Source organism: Pecten maximus, chromosome 19 (assembly GCF_902652985.1).
Source record: "Pecten maximus chromosome 19, xPecMax1.1, whole genome shotgun sequence".
Classification (NCBI taxonomy): Eukaryota; Metazoa; Mollusca; class Bivalvia; order Pectinida; family Pectinidae; genus Pecten; species Pecten maximus.
The window spans coordinates 25,510,229-25,526,477 of NC_047033.1; the positions used below are offsets into that span (position 1 = coordinate 25,510,229).

The window sequence follows — 16,249 nt, forward strand, 5'->3', positions numbered from 1 at the left end:
AGACCCTCGAAGGAATACAGCTTTCAGAATGTAAGTCAGTTCTACTTGATCCAGAGAATGACGTCAAGATTTTAGAAGATATCGAGGAATATCAAAGCAACAATCCTTCAAATGAAAGATGTGGATCAGAGAACCTCGTCTTTGTCCTACTCCGGAAGATTGGGAAATCTTTCCTACCTGACGTGGAATCAATGGAAATATCAGATGAACATCACAGAGCGGAAACTTCCCCGAATCTTTCCGGAGACCCCGGCCATTATTTTCATTACATCTGGTTCAACAGAAAAGCCTAAAATGGTCGAATGTACACATTTAGCATTAGTAAACACGGGATCCGCTTACATGTTCACTCGCGGTGTCGGCGGGAAAGGAGAATCATACTTCAACGATCGCCCTTTCTCCTGGATGGGAGGTAGCATTATATACTGTCTACTACAGGCGGACACTAGAGTGTTTCGGGATGGAAGGATAACTGCGAAAGGAGGTGATATTATGGACCTCTGGAATATCATCATGGAAGAAAAATGCACCAGTGGTCTTTTCCTGCCTTTCACCATCTATGATATGTTGCAGAACAAAGATAAAATCGCCAAGACAGGATACCGAATGAAATCCGTCATCACTGGAGGTCAAATAATCAAACGCAAAGAGACAGGGATTCTAGGAGACGTTTGTGAAAGTTTGTACATGTTGTATGGGTCAACAGAGGTAGGCATAGTGACTTACTGTCAAATAGACGGACGCATGGAAACTGGACGTCTTGGGTCCGTTTTCCCCGGAGTTCAAATCAAAGTCGTTGATGAAGATTTGAACACGGTTGTTCGTGGAGAAATGGGTACACTGTATATAAAATCACCTTGGATGTTGAACGGATACTTCAACGCAACAGAAGATCAAAATAAATCCATTGTAGACGGCTGGATGAATACAGGAGACGTCGGGATTCTAAGGACTGACGGACAACTCATCATCAAAGGGAAAATGAACAATATCATCAAACGAGGCACTTTAAAGGTGGTATCGGGGGAGGTTGAGGAATGCATAGCCACAATTGCAGGCGTGAAAGATGCTGTTGTCATCGCAATTCCAGATCCCCGGTTGTATGAAGAGGTTTGCGCATGCGTTGTGTTAGATAAACATACATCAGTTACCATACAGGATATTCGGACTCGCTGCGCAGAAAACCTTGGGGACAATGTCGTAGGACAAGCCCCCAATTTTTTATCTCGAGTTTGATTACACTGCCACAAGCTAGGAACGGGAAAACCGGACAAGGTCAAAATTAAACAGGACGTAATGAGCAGATTGGGCATCAAGTACTCAGTAAACTGTTCACGACCTGCAGAGACATTTCTCATTGACATAATTTGGATAAACTTATTAATGGGCCTTTAGGTCGAGTAGGACCGCGTACCCTAATAATAGGCGTGACATAGATGATGAAATTATCAAGATCATATACTTAATCAGCTCCAAACCCAGATAACAAATTTTCTATTTAACGAGGTAAGCTTTTGTTTTGCATTGTTGGTATATTAATTTGTATGGTTCGTAAAAGCTACTACTTTAGACATTTTGAATGAGAGAAACAGTGGATTAGTACTAACTATGGTGATTGTCAGCCCCTACGGGTTAGACCATTTTATCTATAGCTCTTTGTTAGAATTGTGTACGATTGTATATATTTTGATGACTCGTAACTCGTGACAAATATGATATTCATTGCCGGTTGTTGCGTGTGGATGTTAAGGCCATAGGTGTGGATGTTAAGGTAAGAGATTTGGATATTAATGTCATGCATGTAGATGTTAAGGTCGTATCAAGTCTGTGTCTTTGTCATACCCCAAGAGTAGGATCACGTGCATTTGATGTTTATGATAAAGGCGACATAATCAAAGTTGTGACATTGATGACGAAACTCCCAAGATAAAATAACTTGATATATACAGCTGTATATCATATTATTATATATCATCAGCCATCACATAAGTATCCGGATTCTGTCAGTTTTGTATGTTACCGTATTGTGTAACGTTACTTGTGTACATCTCCGGATGTTGTTTTTATACTTAGTTGGTTAAACAAATGGTTATTCGCTTACCACGTGTTTGACGATTATCTAAATATTATAACTATCACGAACCAAACTAATTTCCCATACACACAACGTAACCAGACCCTCGTTTCATCAACGTGACTCAACTTTACTTACATTTTCCCATAGGAAAGCATTACAGAATTGAGGGAAGGTTCCTTACTTAGATATTTTCCTTAAATGATGTCAAGATTTCCCATAGAAAAATTAAAATGAAAGTTTTTTCTTAAGTTAAAGAACACTGATGAATGCGCATGCGTATCTGAGTGTTTACGGCAGCGGGGCCGCGAACATCAAGGTGTAGCGTCCTAAAGGGGAGAACTAATAAGTTCAAGGGCCATGTGTAGTTAATGGGTTATACATCTCTATTCCTGTACCAAAACCATTACTTAATCAATTCAAAACCAGTAAGCTTAAATATGTCAATTTCAAAACAAGAACGATTTACTATACATCCGATATGCAGTTGTTAACTTTGTTCAAGATTTTGTTGGATTCGACGTGTAATGTCGTCGGACTGTTTGATTAAAAAAATGTATCAAATCTTTTGATTTTGTATATCTTTAAGTAACAGACGCCGAGTCAAAATATCATACTAAATCTCTGGTTAAGTTATGTTGGGCGAGAAACTATGGTGGCTGATTTCTGCCATTTCTTTGTTTCGTTCTGGCGCCCCGACAATCTTCGTCTTTTCGCCCCCGATAATTAGCGTCAGAACGAAACAACGAAATGGCAGAAGTCAAGCACCATAAGAAACGGAGAAAAAGCTGCATTACGTGTATTTGTAATTCAATATAATTGGGTACTATTGCTATTTTATCAAATGACATTTAATGTAACTAGAATAAAGAATCCGGTAGTGCTTCAAACAAGAGATACAACGGGTCTGCATTGCTCGCCTGCTTCTGACCGCTACTGTTATAGACGAAATGCGCTTGACACTTTGATAACTTTCCCGCTACAGCTCCTAACTAATCTAATGCCTTCATTGATCAAATTCATCGAAAATTCACCTGATTTATTCATGTAAACTTAATTAAATGATTAAAATTTCAGTGGCAAAATGAATGGGGTCAACATGTAGACATTTCAAAACACTCGATTTAAGCAAGTATCGGTGAATGGTCTCCAAAAAAGACACCAAACGTCCAATACCACGTCAACACAAGACACCAAACTTACACCACAGTGTCAACACAAGACTCCAAACGTACACCACACTGTCAACACAAGACACCAAACGTACACCACACTGTCAACACAGGACACCAAACGTACACCACGTCAACACATGACACCAAACGTACACCACAACGTCACCAAAAGACCCCAAACGTACACCACAACGTCAACATAAGACACCAAACGTACACCACAACGTTAACACATGACACCAAACGTACACCACACTGTCAACACATGACACCAAACGTACACCACACTGTCAACCACACTGTCAACACATGACACCAAACGTACACCACAGTGTCAACACAAGACACCAAACGTCCACCACAGTGTCAACACAAGACACCAAACGTACACCACAGTGTCAACACAAGACTCCAAACGTACACCACGTCAACACAAGACACCAAACGTACACCACAACGTCAACACACGACACCAAACGTACACCACAACGTCAACACATGACACCAAATGTACACCACAGTGTCAACACACGACACCAAACGTACACCACAGTGTCAACACAAGACACCAAACGTACACCACAGTGTCAATACAAGACACCAAACGTACACCACAACGTCAACACAAGACATCAAACGTACACCACAACGTCAACACAAGACATCAAACGTACATCAGTGTCAACACAAGACACCAAATGTACACTACAACGTCAACAAAAGACACCAAACATACACCACAGTGTAAACACAAGACACCAAACGTACACCAGTGTCAACATAAGACACCAAACGTACACCACAGTGTCAACACAACGTCACCAAAAGACACCAAACATACACGACAACGTCAACACAAGACACCAAACGTACACAAGCCAATGAGTTGCAGTTATAATCATGGACTGAAGCAGTATTCCAGCGCTTAATTGATAATTGTCTTATAGAATAATTCCTTAATTTTACCATTGGACTTCAAAACTCGCCGTATCGTCAACAGACGTGGCACAAAAATGTGAAGTTGCTATATGTTTCCCACTTGTTGACACAGAGGTTCCGTAGTTTAACTGATTCGTGTATCTGGGATGACATACCGAACAAAAACAGACGTAAGTATTGCAGTTTAATTACCTAGCTATGTGGCTTTTATTTTGTAAATATCATGATCACAAGTAGAATGAAGACACTACGATGTAATTTAGAAAACATTGTATTCGGATATTGACTATTAGCATGCGTCTTACGTTGTGTTCAATGTTTTATAAAGTAGACCGTACATATACGTTCTGAGGCGAGTCGAAATATGTATGTGTACCCAACATAAGATATGTTAATGTCATCCACCTAGATCTTCACTCTTATCATATTCCGGGAAACGTTTTCCACCAGTCCTTGATCGAAAGATTCTTGAGGAATTTTAAGATAGATGCAATGACATGAATTATAAGAAGTTTAAACAATCTAACCGTTGATGTTTTCCTAATGATAAGGTCCTAATGGGTCAATTGAAATTGATAAATATTAAGGAGGTCTTTAAAGCACACAATGTACTCAGTCTAATTCAATTAAATTGTCAGAAAACAAGATATTTAAGTTTTATCAGCCTAAATGTATTCGTTGGAGCTTAAAATGATTCGGGGAACTTAAATGCATTTGTTAACGCCGCCGTAGCCGGTCCCAAGCCCGTGTTGAGAAAGGAGGAGGGGAACACCAATTGACAACATCTAACAGTCACCCCGGACTAATGTTCTAACCTAGAGTCGCGAGTAGAGATTGTAACCTAAATCGAGACTTTAAACCAGCGACATCAACATCACATCAAATGCATTTGTTGGAGCTTAACTGTATTCCAGGAAACTTAAAACTATTTCATGGATCTTAATTGTATTCTTGGATCTTAAATGCATTCCCTGAGATCTTAATTGTATTCCGGTATCTAAAGCGTATTCTCTGGAAATTAAAAATACTCGTGGAAACGTAAATATATTACAGGAGTGTTGAATATAATTCCGGGAGCTTCAATGTATTTCCGGGATCTTAAATACATCACGGGAGCTTTAATATATTCAGAAGCATAGTACAGATTTTAACAAACATGTGACATATACATTGTATCTGAAGGTGAGATAACCTTGCATTTCATTGTATTTTATCTTACACATGACATACCCTTGTTATCTACGCTGAGTATGAGTAAACTCGCAATGCAATACCACTGATAGCCTACCTAAAATATATAGCTGGTAGGACGAATATCTGACTAACATTTCAATCACAGGTATATATTTAGTATTTTATGTTGATGACCGGGTCCATGAAGTATTGGATGTTTTACGCTGAGGCCCGCGTCATTAAAGTATCTAATTATGGTTTATGTCGATGTTTCGCGGATGATAATCATACTTATATCTATTTTCAGTGGATTATCAACTATGACCGAGTTAAGCTTCATCAACGAACCCCAGTCACAACCGATCAAATATAAGTCCATTGTTGACGTTTTCAATGAGAATGCGAGCGAGTTTCCGGAGAAGGAAATATGCATCCAGCGTTTCCCTGACGGATCTCGGCGTTCGATAACCTACAGAGAACTGAAGCAGAAGGCAGTGAGGACTGCTTCGTACCTGATGGGTCAAGGTATTAAAGTTGGACATAAAGTAGGAATCACGGGGCCTAACTCGATAGAATGGATCATCGGGGAGCTAGCTATCCTCATAGCCGGCGCCGTAAGTGTACATCTGCCAATGTTCGAAGGGAATTTCCGGAAGACCCTCGAAGGAATACAGATTTCAGAATGTGAGTCAGTTCTACTTGATCCAGAGAATGACGTCAAGTTTGTAAAGGACATCGAGGAATATGTAAGCAACAGTCCATCAAATGAAAGAAGTGGATCAGAGAACCTGGTCTTTGTCCTACTCCGGAAGATTGGGAAATCTATCCTACCTGACGTAGAATCAATGGAAAATTAGATGAACATCACATAGAGCGGAAACTTCCTCGAATCTTTCCAGAGACCCCGGCCATTATTTTCATGACATCTGGTTCAACAGGAAAGCCTAAAATGGTCGAATGTACACATTTAGCATTAGTAAACACGGGATCCGCTTACATGTTCACTCGCGGTTCCGGCGAGAAAGGGGAATCATACTTCAACGATCGGCCTTTCTCCTGGATCGGAGGTAATATTATATACTGCCTACTACAGGCGGACACAAGAGTGTTTCGGGATGGCAGGATAACTGCGAAAGGAGGCGATATTATGGACCTCTGGAATATCATCATGGAAGAAAAATGCACCAGTGGTATTTTCCTGCCTTTCACCATCTATGATATGTTGCAGAACAAAGATAAAATCGCCAAGACAGGATACCGAATGAAATCTGTCATCACTGGAGGTCAAATAATCAAAAGTAAAGAGACAGGGATTCTGGGACAGGTTTGTGAAAGTTTGTACATGTTGTATGGGTCAACAGAGGTAGGCATAGTGACTCACTGTCGAATAGACGGACGCATGGAAACTGGACTTCTTGGGTCCGTTTTCCCCGGAGTTCAGATCAAAGTCGTTGATGAAGATTTGAACACGGTTGTTCGTGGAGAAATGGGTACACTTTTTATAAAATCACTTTGGATGTTGAAAGGATACTTCAACGCAACAGAAGATCAAAATAAATCCATTGTAGACGGCTGGATGAATACAGGGGACGTCGGGATTCTAAGGACAGACGGACAACTCATAATCAAAGGGAAAATGAACAATATCATCAAACGAGGCACTCTAAAAGTGCTATCGGGGGAGATTGAAGAAAGCATAGCCACAATTGCAGGCGTGAAAGATGCTGTTGTCATCGCCGTTCCAGATCCCCGGTTGTATGAAGAGGTTTGCGCATGCGTTGTGTTAGATAAACATACATCAGTTACCATACAGGATGTTCGGACTCGCTGCGCAGAAAACCTTGGGGACAATATCGTAGGACAAGCCCCCACTTTTTATCTCGAGTTTGATACACTGCCACAACTAGGAACGGGAAAACCGGACAAGGTCAAAATTAAACAGGACGCAATGAGCAGATTGGGCATCAATACTCAGTAAACTGTTCACGACATGAAGAGACGTTCACTTTATCATTATCTTATATCTTTAGGGTTCGTGTCTTTTTTGTACACGCACATGTCCCAACTGAGGATCGCATCATGTGCCTTTTAGGCTTTGGTGTTTAAGCGACATAATTATACCATGTATATTTTATTAGCCTTCAAGTAAGTATTCAGAATATGTTCGTTTTGTATGTTATTGTACTGCATCACGTAACTTGTATCCGTCACCGAAAGTTATAGGTGACTCAATCATACAACTTAATCAGACCCTCCTTTCATCAACGTTTCTCAACATTACTTCGATTTCCACATATGAATACGCTAGCAGAATTTAAGGAAGGCGGCTTAGCTTGTATTTCCCCCTTAAATTCTGAAATACTAATTCCTATATCAAATGTTATCTATGTTCAGGAATTTCCTCAAAGAACGTGGATAAAAACAGGACCTGGACTAAAATTAAAACCAGATAACAGGTTTTCAGTAAAGATATCCCGTTTTCTGTAGCAATGGAGAGGTTCATATTTTGGTAAATTGATTTGTATGGGTTGTCAAAGCTGACATAGATTTGTATGGGTTGTCAAAGCTGACAGATTTGTATGGGTTGTCAAAGCTGACAGATTTGTATGGGTTGTCAAAGCTGACATAGATTTGTATGGGTTGTCAAAGCTGACATAGATTTGTATGAGTTGTCAAAGCTGACATAGATTTGTATGGGTTGTCAGAGCTGACACAGATTTGTATGGGTTGTCATAGCTGACATAGATTTGTATGGGTTGTCATAGCTGACATAGATTTGTATGGGTTGTCATAGCTGACATAGATTTGTATGTGTTGTCATAGCTGACACAGATTTGTATGGGTTGTCATAGCTGACATAGATTTGTATGGGTTGTCAAAGCTGACACAGATTTGTATGGGTTGTCAAAGCTGACAGATTTGTATGGGTTGTCAAAGCCGACATAGATTTGTATGGGTTGTCAAAGCTGACAGATTTGTATGGGTTGTCAAAGTTGACATAGATTTGTATGTGTTGTCATAGCTGACATAGATTTGTAAAGGTTGTCAAAGCTGACAGATTTGTATGGGTTGTCAAAGCTGACAGATTTGTATGGGTTGTCAAAGTTGACATAGATTTGTATGGGTTGTCATAGCTGACATAGATTTGAATGGGTTGTCAAAGCTGACAGATTTGTATGGGTTGTCATAGCTGACATAGATTTGTATGGGTTGTCAAAGCTGACATAGATTTGTATGGGTTGTCATAGCTGACATAGATTTGTATGGGTTGTCATAGCTGACAGATTTGTATGGGTTGTCAAAGCTGACACAGATTTGTATGAGTTGTCATAGATGACATAGATTTGTATGGGTTGTCAAAGCTGACACAGATTTGTATGAGTTGTCATAGATGACATAGATTTGTATGGGTTGTCAAAGCTGACATAGATTTGTATGTGTTGTCATAGATGACATAGATTTGTATGGGTTGTCAAAGCTGACACAGATTTGTATGAGTTGTCAAAGCTGACATAGATTTGTATGGGTTGTCAAAGCTGACAGATTTGTATGGGTTGTCATAGCTGACATAGATTTGTATGGGTTGTCAAAGCTGACAGATTTGTATGGGTTGTCATAGCTGACATAGATTTGTATGGGTTGTCAAAGCTGACACAGATTTGTATGGGTTGTCAAAGCTGACACAGATTTGTATGGGTTGTCAAACCTGACACAGATTTGTATGGGTTGTCAAAGCTGACATAGATTTGTATGGGTTGTCAAACCTGACATCGATTTGTATGAGTTGTCAAAGCTGTTACTTTAAACAAAATGTACATGCAAACATGGGCGATTCCCTATTCACACACCATAGGGCATCATATAGGGGTCGTATGGCGATCCCAGGGTTCAAAGTTCGGATCTTGGTTCTTTCATAGGTACATACTAATGCCCTATGGTACTGTGTGTCATCACTTCAAATGCTTGTTATTGGCCGTAGATATTGTAGAACGCACGACCGCGGCGGCCAGAATGAAAAAAACAACCCTAGGTCAGACTCCTAAGATCATTAATTATTAATAGATAATGGGCGGACTTTAGGGTTAGTTTTCTGGGTCATAGGAAGGTGTCAAGTCCTTGTGACCATCTGCTATAAATGTCCAGCGGTTGTTGTCTGCAACGTTTTATAAAGTTTCTTTTCCGGTTTTTCCATTTCAATTATTTATTGACTTTAAATATGTCAAATGGATTGGACATCAGGCTAAGCATATATATAACCTTCCAAATTATTACAATCAAAATTGATATTTACATGTATTGGTATCCACTATTACATGTTAGAATGTAAAAGAAATCTATTATATCAATTATCGTCATACCATTTATGCAGATTTACTTTTTCGTTTTGATGTGTGTATGTATACATCTGTTAGGCCATGTGTTTTCTACCTTGCAAGGTAGGTTGTACATTCATAAAGAAGTCAATATCAATGACAGATAAAATTTATTGACAACAAGTGTATAAATCAAACACCTGAGAATTTGAACATTAACAACACGAGCCTTTCAAATGAAACATTTTATCATAATCAAAATGAAAACAAAATGTATTATGCACCATATCATGGGAAGAGAAATCACATTATCCGAATAAATATGTATAACGTTGTCTCAATGTATGTATTCAGGTGTGGTCACAATTCATTTACATTATATATCATGACCATTCCCTACTCTCATAAGAGGCCGCTGGTCGGCTCTTTTTCTATCGGATATGATTTCGCCGACTGCGACACGGTGCCTGTCAAAAGTATCTCGCCGTGTAAAACCTCCAACATTGTTGGAGTAGACCATTCCCCCGTCTCCTGTCTGACATCATTTCAACCCTGTGGACCTTTTCCCTCTTACATTACATAATTTTCATTTGTTGTGTGTGAATGGATGACAGATTTCTTTTCTGATTATATAAGAATATGTCTTTCCTCCAGTAAACCTATCATACACCTAAATAGCGTAATTCGAATTTTCATTCAAACCATGGAGGTCCAATTATACTTTACTCTATCCCTGAAGGGTGGTTTTCATAGTCTTGCCTACAATACCTGGAGGGTGGTATTCATATCCAAGGCTACAATACTTTACTCTAACCATGGAGGGGGTTTTTATATCCTTGACTACAATACTTTACTCCAACCCTGGAGGGGGGTTTTCATAGCCTCGACTACAATACTTTACTCTAACCCTGGAGGGTGGTTTTATATCCTCGGCTACAATACTTTACTCCAACCCTGGAGGGCGGTTTTTATATGCTATACTACAATACTTTACTTCAACCCTGGAATGTAATTTTAATATCCTAGACTACAATAATTTAATCCAACCCTGGAGGGTTGTTTTCATATCCTCGGCTACAATACTTTACTCTATCCCTGAAGGGTGGTTTTCATAGCCTTGACTACAATACCTGGAGGGTGGATTTCATATTCTCGGCTACAATACTTTACTTCAACCCTGGAGGGGGGTTTTATAGCCTTGACTACAATACTTTACTTCAAACCCTGAAGGGTGGTTTTCATAGCCTTGACTACAATACTTTACTCCAACCCTGGAGGGTGGTTATCATTACCATGGTTACAGTACTTTACTCCAACCCTGGAGGGCGGTTTTCATAACCATGGCTACAGTACTTTACTCCAACATTTGAGTCACTAGATTTCACACACAAGTAAACAAGTCATAAACACATGAGGTACGTGTTCGTAATACCTTAACAACAAAACCCAATTTAGTCAATTACCAGCGCTGAAATCATGTCCCTTCATTAAGAAAATTCAGACTACTTCTTACTAGTGTCTTTGCTCTCTCTGATTTGATGAGAATGTTTGAGCTGTTCGAATCGTTCGTGGACCTTCTCCAGACTAATGGTGGAGCCTGTCGTACTTGGAGGTTTGTGGTAGCGTGCAGCTTCCGACACTGACGAAGAGGGTGACACCGTAAAGGCAGCATTTGGCATCCTTTGTCTGCAACATTAAACAAGGATGGATAGTATTGAAACAGCAATACAAAGTCCCCTGCCTGAGCTAGAAGTGCAGCTATTCATTTCCCATTTTTTTTTTGAAAAATGGTTTTTCGGAAAAAAAAACAAATGTGGGATGCACAACTACATGTTATACTGATCATGTATACCAAGTTTCGTTAAGATCGGAGTAGTACTTTAGGAGGAGTTGTCCGGACAACTATTGCGTGACAGACAGACAGACGGACGGATGGACAGACGGACAGAGGGTAAACCTATAGTCCCCCCGTTTTTCAAACGGCAGGGGACTAATAATCACTCCTGTACCTTCAATACAATTCACGTCTCTCAGAAATGGATGTCCTATAGTGCCATTGTTTGGTTAGAAATATTGACCTTGACCTTGATATAGTAAAAACTGAACATATGCTCAAAAGAAATGAAGTTGCAAGTGCCCTGACAAAGATAATGATCTTGAACTTGGAACCCTGACAGACAAATTTATCTGCCTCATCTTCGTATCAAGTTAAAATGAAGTCATTAGACTGATGCACAAACGTAATTCTATCGAAGAATTTCTTAAAAAAACCTTACTCCAATGTCTATCTAAATAAAACTCTGTAATGTATGTAGCAGAGGTGTAGGGATGAAACCAAGAATGATAATTAACTGGTATAAATGTACATACCTGACTGGGTGGCCTTTACGGGCCTTTTGTACCATTTTGATGACTGATTTGTTACTGCTTGTTTCCTCAGCTAGCTGACCGGTCAAGGTCAAAAGGTTAATGTCAATACCGTCTGTGGTCAGTAGTTTGTCCAGAGATTTCTTCCTGACCAATTTACAGGCGAGGTGTAGCGGTGTAAAACCAGCAGAGTTCTGAGTATTGATACATGTAACATCGGCACGAAGCAAGCTTTCCAATATCAAATGGTTATCTCCCCCTTCTAGGGCATCTGTGAATTGGCATAGAACCATCCAGGAAATTGACTGCACACACATGGCTAACAAATCCATCTAAAAATAGATTTTAGATTATTTTAGACGATCTTGCGTTTCCAGCAGCACTAATTGTCACACTTGCCGAACTTGCTTGACATTCTTGAAAATTTTTGTTTGAAAAATAACTTATATCAAAGCTGTTAAAGATAAAATATCATCATGTAACTTAACCCTTTCAACCCTAAGAAATGTTGGTGGACTCAGCCATTCATTCATCATTTGAAGTCCAATACGGTCAGTAGGGGTGAAAAGGTTAAGATTAACATTCATTACAATTAAAATTGTTAAACATATCATCATTACACAAAGGCAGTTTGATACTTCTAGCAAAAACTCTGATTAAGTACTGTAACAGTACTTCACAGCAAGACAGCTTTATAACATTCATATTATTTTAGGAAAAAAATGAGAAAAGGGAGAAGAGAAACTTTGTTGTTTTTGTTTGATGTCCTTTTAACAGCCAGGGTCATTTAAGGACGTGCCAGGTTTTGGAGGTGGAGGAAAGCTGGAGTATCCAGAGAAAAACCACCGGCCTACGGTCAGTACCTGGCAACTGCCCCACGTAGGTGTCAAACTCGCAACCCAGAGGTGGAGGGCTAGTGATAAAGTGTCGAGACACCTTAGCCACTCGGCCATCGCGGCCCCAGGAAGAGAGAAACTGTAACAAGAGGCCCATGGGCCTTAACGGTCATCTGACTCAAAATTAAAGACCCTTATACTATTGTAGTATGCATTCTCTGTAGCATGTATAGTGGCACTGTGGGCCATGGTGGCCATCTTGGATTTCTGACCGACCTGAAAAATAGCAACACTAGGTCAAGACCATCTCAGGATCATTTCTGGTAAGTTAGAGCTAAATCCCACTGATGGACTTTGAGAAGAAGTTTTAAATAGGTGTTGTTAAGGAAGAACCATGATTGTGCAATCATGTTACAAAATGGCCGCCGTGGCTGCCATGTCAAATTTTTTAAGAGGCCGAAAAATAAAAACACTTTGTTGGCTCTCCTTCCTTAACATCCACACCAATTTCCAGCTCAATGGCACCAGTGGAACTGGGGAAGAAGTTTAAAATGTGTTTTTCAAGATGGCTGCCATGGTGGCCATCTTGGATTTCTGACTGACCCGATAAATAACAACACTTGGTCAGGATCATTTCTGGTAAGTTAGAGCTGAATCCCACTGATGGAATTTGAGAAGAAGTTTGAAATAAGTGTTATTAAGAAGAACCATGATTGCGCAATCATGTTACAAAATGGCCACCGTGGCTGCCATGTCAAAGTTTTTACGGGGCCGAAAAATAACAACACTTTGTTGCCTCTCCTTCCTTAACATCCTCACCAATTTCCAGCTCAATGGCATGAGTGGAACTAGAAAAGAAGTTTAAAATGTGTTTTTCAAGATGGCTGCCATGGCGGCCATCTTGGATTTCTGACTGACCCGATAAATAACAACACTTGGCCAGGACCATCTCAGGATCATTTCTGGTAAGTTAGAGCAGAATCACACTGGTGGAATTTGAGAAGAAGTTTTAAATAGGTGTAGTTAAGGAAGAACCATGATTGCGCAATCATGTTACAAAATAGCCACCATGACTGCCATGTCAAAGTTTTTACGGGGCCGAAAAATAACAACACTTTGTTGCCTCTCCTTCCTTAATATCCTCACCAATTTCCAGCTCAATGGCACCAGTGGAACTGGAGAAGAAGTTTAAAATGTGTTTTTCAAGATGGCTGCCATGGCGGCCATCTTGGATTTCTGACCGACCTGAAAAATAACAACACTTGGTCAAGACCATCTCAGGATCATTTCTGGTAAGTAAGAGCTGAATCCCACTGATGGAATTTGAGAAGAAGTTTGAAATAGGTGTTGTTCAGAAGAACAATGATTGCGCAATCATGTTACAAAATGGCTGCCGTGGCTGCCATGTCAAAGTTTTTACGAAGCCGAAAAATAACAACACTTTATTGGCTCTCCTTCCTTAACATCCTCACCAATTTCCAGCTCAATGGCATGAGTGGAACTGGAGAAGAAGTTTAAAATGTGTTTTTCAAGATGGTTGCCGTGGCGGCCATCTTGGATTTCTGACCGACCTGAAAAATAACAACACTTCCTCAGGACCATCCCAGCATCATTTCAGGCAAGTTTCAGCTCAATCTGACTAGTGGAACTTGAGAAGAAGTTTAAAATGTGTTTTCAAGATGGCGGCTGTGGCGGCCATCTTGGATTTCAGACCGACCCGAAAAATAACAACACTTGGTCAGGACCATCCCAGCATCATTTCAGGCAAGTTTCAGCTCAATCCCACTGGTGGAACTTGAGAAGAAGTTTGAAATGTGAAAAGTTTACGCACGGCGGACGGCGGACGGCGCACGACGACGGACGAAACATGATGACTATAGGTCATCCTGACCCTTCAGGTCAGATGACCTAACAAGAGGCCCAGGGGCCTTAACGGTCATCTGACTCTAAATTAAAACCCTTATATTATTGTAGTATGTATTCTCTGTAGCAAGTATATAGTGGCACTGTTGGCCATGGTGGCCATCTTGGATTTCTGACCGACCCAATAAATAACAACACTTGGTCTGGACCATCTAAGGATAATTTCTGGTAAGTTAGAGCTGAATCCCACCGGTCGAATTTGAGAAGAAGTTTGAAATAGGTGTTGTTCAGGAAAACCATGATTGCGCAATCATGTTACAAAATGGCTGCCATTGCTGCTGCCATGTCAAAGTTTTTACAAGGCCGAAAAAATAACAACACTTTGTTGGCTCTGCTTCCTTAACATCCTCACCAATTTCAAGCTCAATCACACCAGTGGAACTGGAGAAGAAGTTAAAAATGTGTTTTTCAAGATGGTTGCCATGGCGGCCATCTTGGATTTCTGACTGACCCATAAATAACAACACTTGGCCAGGATCATCTAAAGATCATTTTTGGTATGTTAGAGCTGAATCCCCCTGGTGGAATTTGAGAAGAAGTTTCAAATAGTTCAGGAAAACCATGATTGCGTAATCATGTTACAAAATGGCCACCTTAGCTGCCATGTCAAAGTTTTAACGATGCCAAAAAATAACAACACTTTGTTGACTATCTTTCCTTAACATCCTCACCAGTTTCCAGCTCAATTGCACCATTGAAACTGGAGGAAAAGTTTAAAATGTGTTTTTCAAGATGGTTGCCATGGCGGCCATCTTGGATTACTGACTGACCTGAAAAATAGCAACTCTTGGTCAGGACCATCTCAGGATCATTTTTGGTAAGTAAGAACTGAATCCCATCAGTGGAATTTGAGAAGAAGTTTCAAATAGGTGTAGTTCAGAAGAACCATGATTGCACAATCATGTTACAAAATGGCCGACGTGGCTGCCATGTCAAAGTTTTTACAAAGCCAAAAAATAACAACCCTTTGTTGACTCTCCCTCCTTAACATCCTCACCAACTTCCAGCTCAATCGCACCAGTGGAACTGGAGAAGAAGTTTAAAATGTGTTTTTCAAGATGGTTGCCATGGCGGCCATCTTGGATTTCTGACTGACCTGAAAAATAACAACACTTGGTCGGGATCATCTCAGGATCATTTCAGGCAAGTTTCAGCTCAATAGCACTGGTGGAACTCGAGAAGAAGTTTCAAATGTGTTTTCAAAATGGCGGCTGTGGCGGCCATCTTGGATTTCAGACTGACCCGAAAAATAACAACACTTGGTCGGGACCATCCCAGCATCATTTCAGGCAAGTTTCAGCTCAATCCCACTGGTGGAACTTGAGAAGAAGTTTGAAATGTGAAAAGTTTACGCACGGCGGACGGCGAACGGCGGACGGCACACGACGACGGACGAAACATGATGACTATAGGTCATCCTGACCCTTCGGGTCAGATGACCTAAAAAGG

General features: G+C 40.3%; 3 protein-coding genes across 3 annotated transcripts in view; 2 read left to right on the forward strand and 1 right to left on the reverse strand.

The window, feature by feature from the left end:
• Window positions 1–290: 290 nt before the first annotated feature.
• LOC117317491 (salicylyl-CoA synthase / salicylate adenylyltransferase-like) lies at window positions 291–1,236 on the forward strand. Its single transcript, XM_033872302.1, has one exon. The coding sequence runs from the start codon at window positions 295–297 to the stop codon at window positions 1,234–1,236; it is 942 nt and encodes a 313-aa protein (XP_033728193.1). The 5' UTR covers window positions 291–294.
• Window positions 1,237–6,251: 5,015 nt separating this feature from the next.
• On the forward strand, window positions 6,252–7,382 carry LOC117317271 (3-[(3aS,4S,7aS)-7a-methyl-1,5-dioxo-octahydro-1H-inden-4-yl]propanoyl:CoA ligase-like). Its single transcript, XM_033872013.1, has one exon. It carries the CDS (start codon window positions 6,281–6,283, stop codon window positions 7,337–7,339), a length of 1,059 nt encoding a protein of 352 aa, XP_033727904.1. The 5' UTR covers window positions 6,252–6,280; the 3' UTR covers window positions 7,340–7,382.
• Window positions 7,383–9,827: 2,445 nt separating this feature from the next.
• LOC117317664 (ankyrin-1-like) overlaps window positions 9,828–16,249 on the reverse strand; it is a 34,459-nt gene continuing 28,037 nt past the window's right edge. The window contains 3 exon segments of the mRNA XM_033872533.1: window positions 9,828–11,360; window positions 12,045–12,310; window positions 12,312–12,373. Coding sequence (XP_033728424.1) covers window positions 11,177–11,360; window positions 12,045–12,310; window positions 12,312–12,373 — 512 coding nt within the window. The 3' untranslated portion in view covers window positions 9,828–11,176.

Bases quoted from the DNA above. Each gene is read 5' to 3' on its own strand.
- LOC117317271 (XM_033872013.1), top strand. From the start codon at position 6,281: ATGACATCTGGTTCAACAGGAAAGCCTAAAATGGTCGAATGTACACAT.
- LOC117317491 (XM_033872302.1), top strand. From the start codon at position 295: ATGGTCGAATGTACACATTTAGCATTAGTAAACACGGGATCCGCTTAC.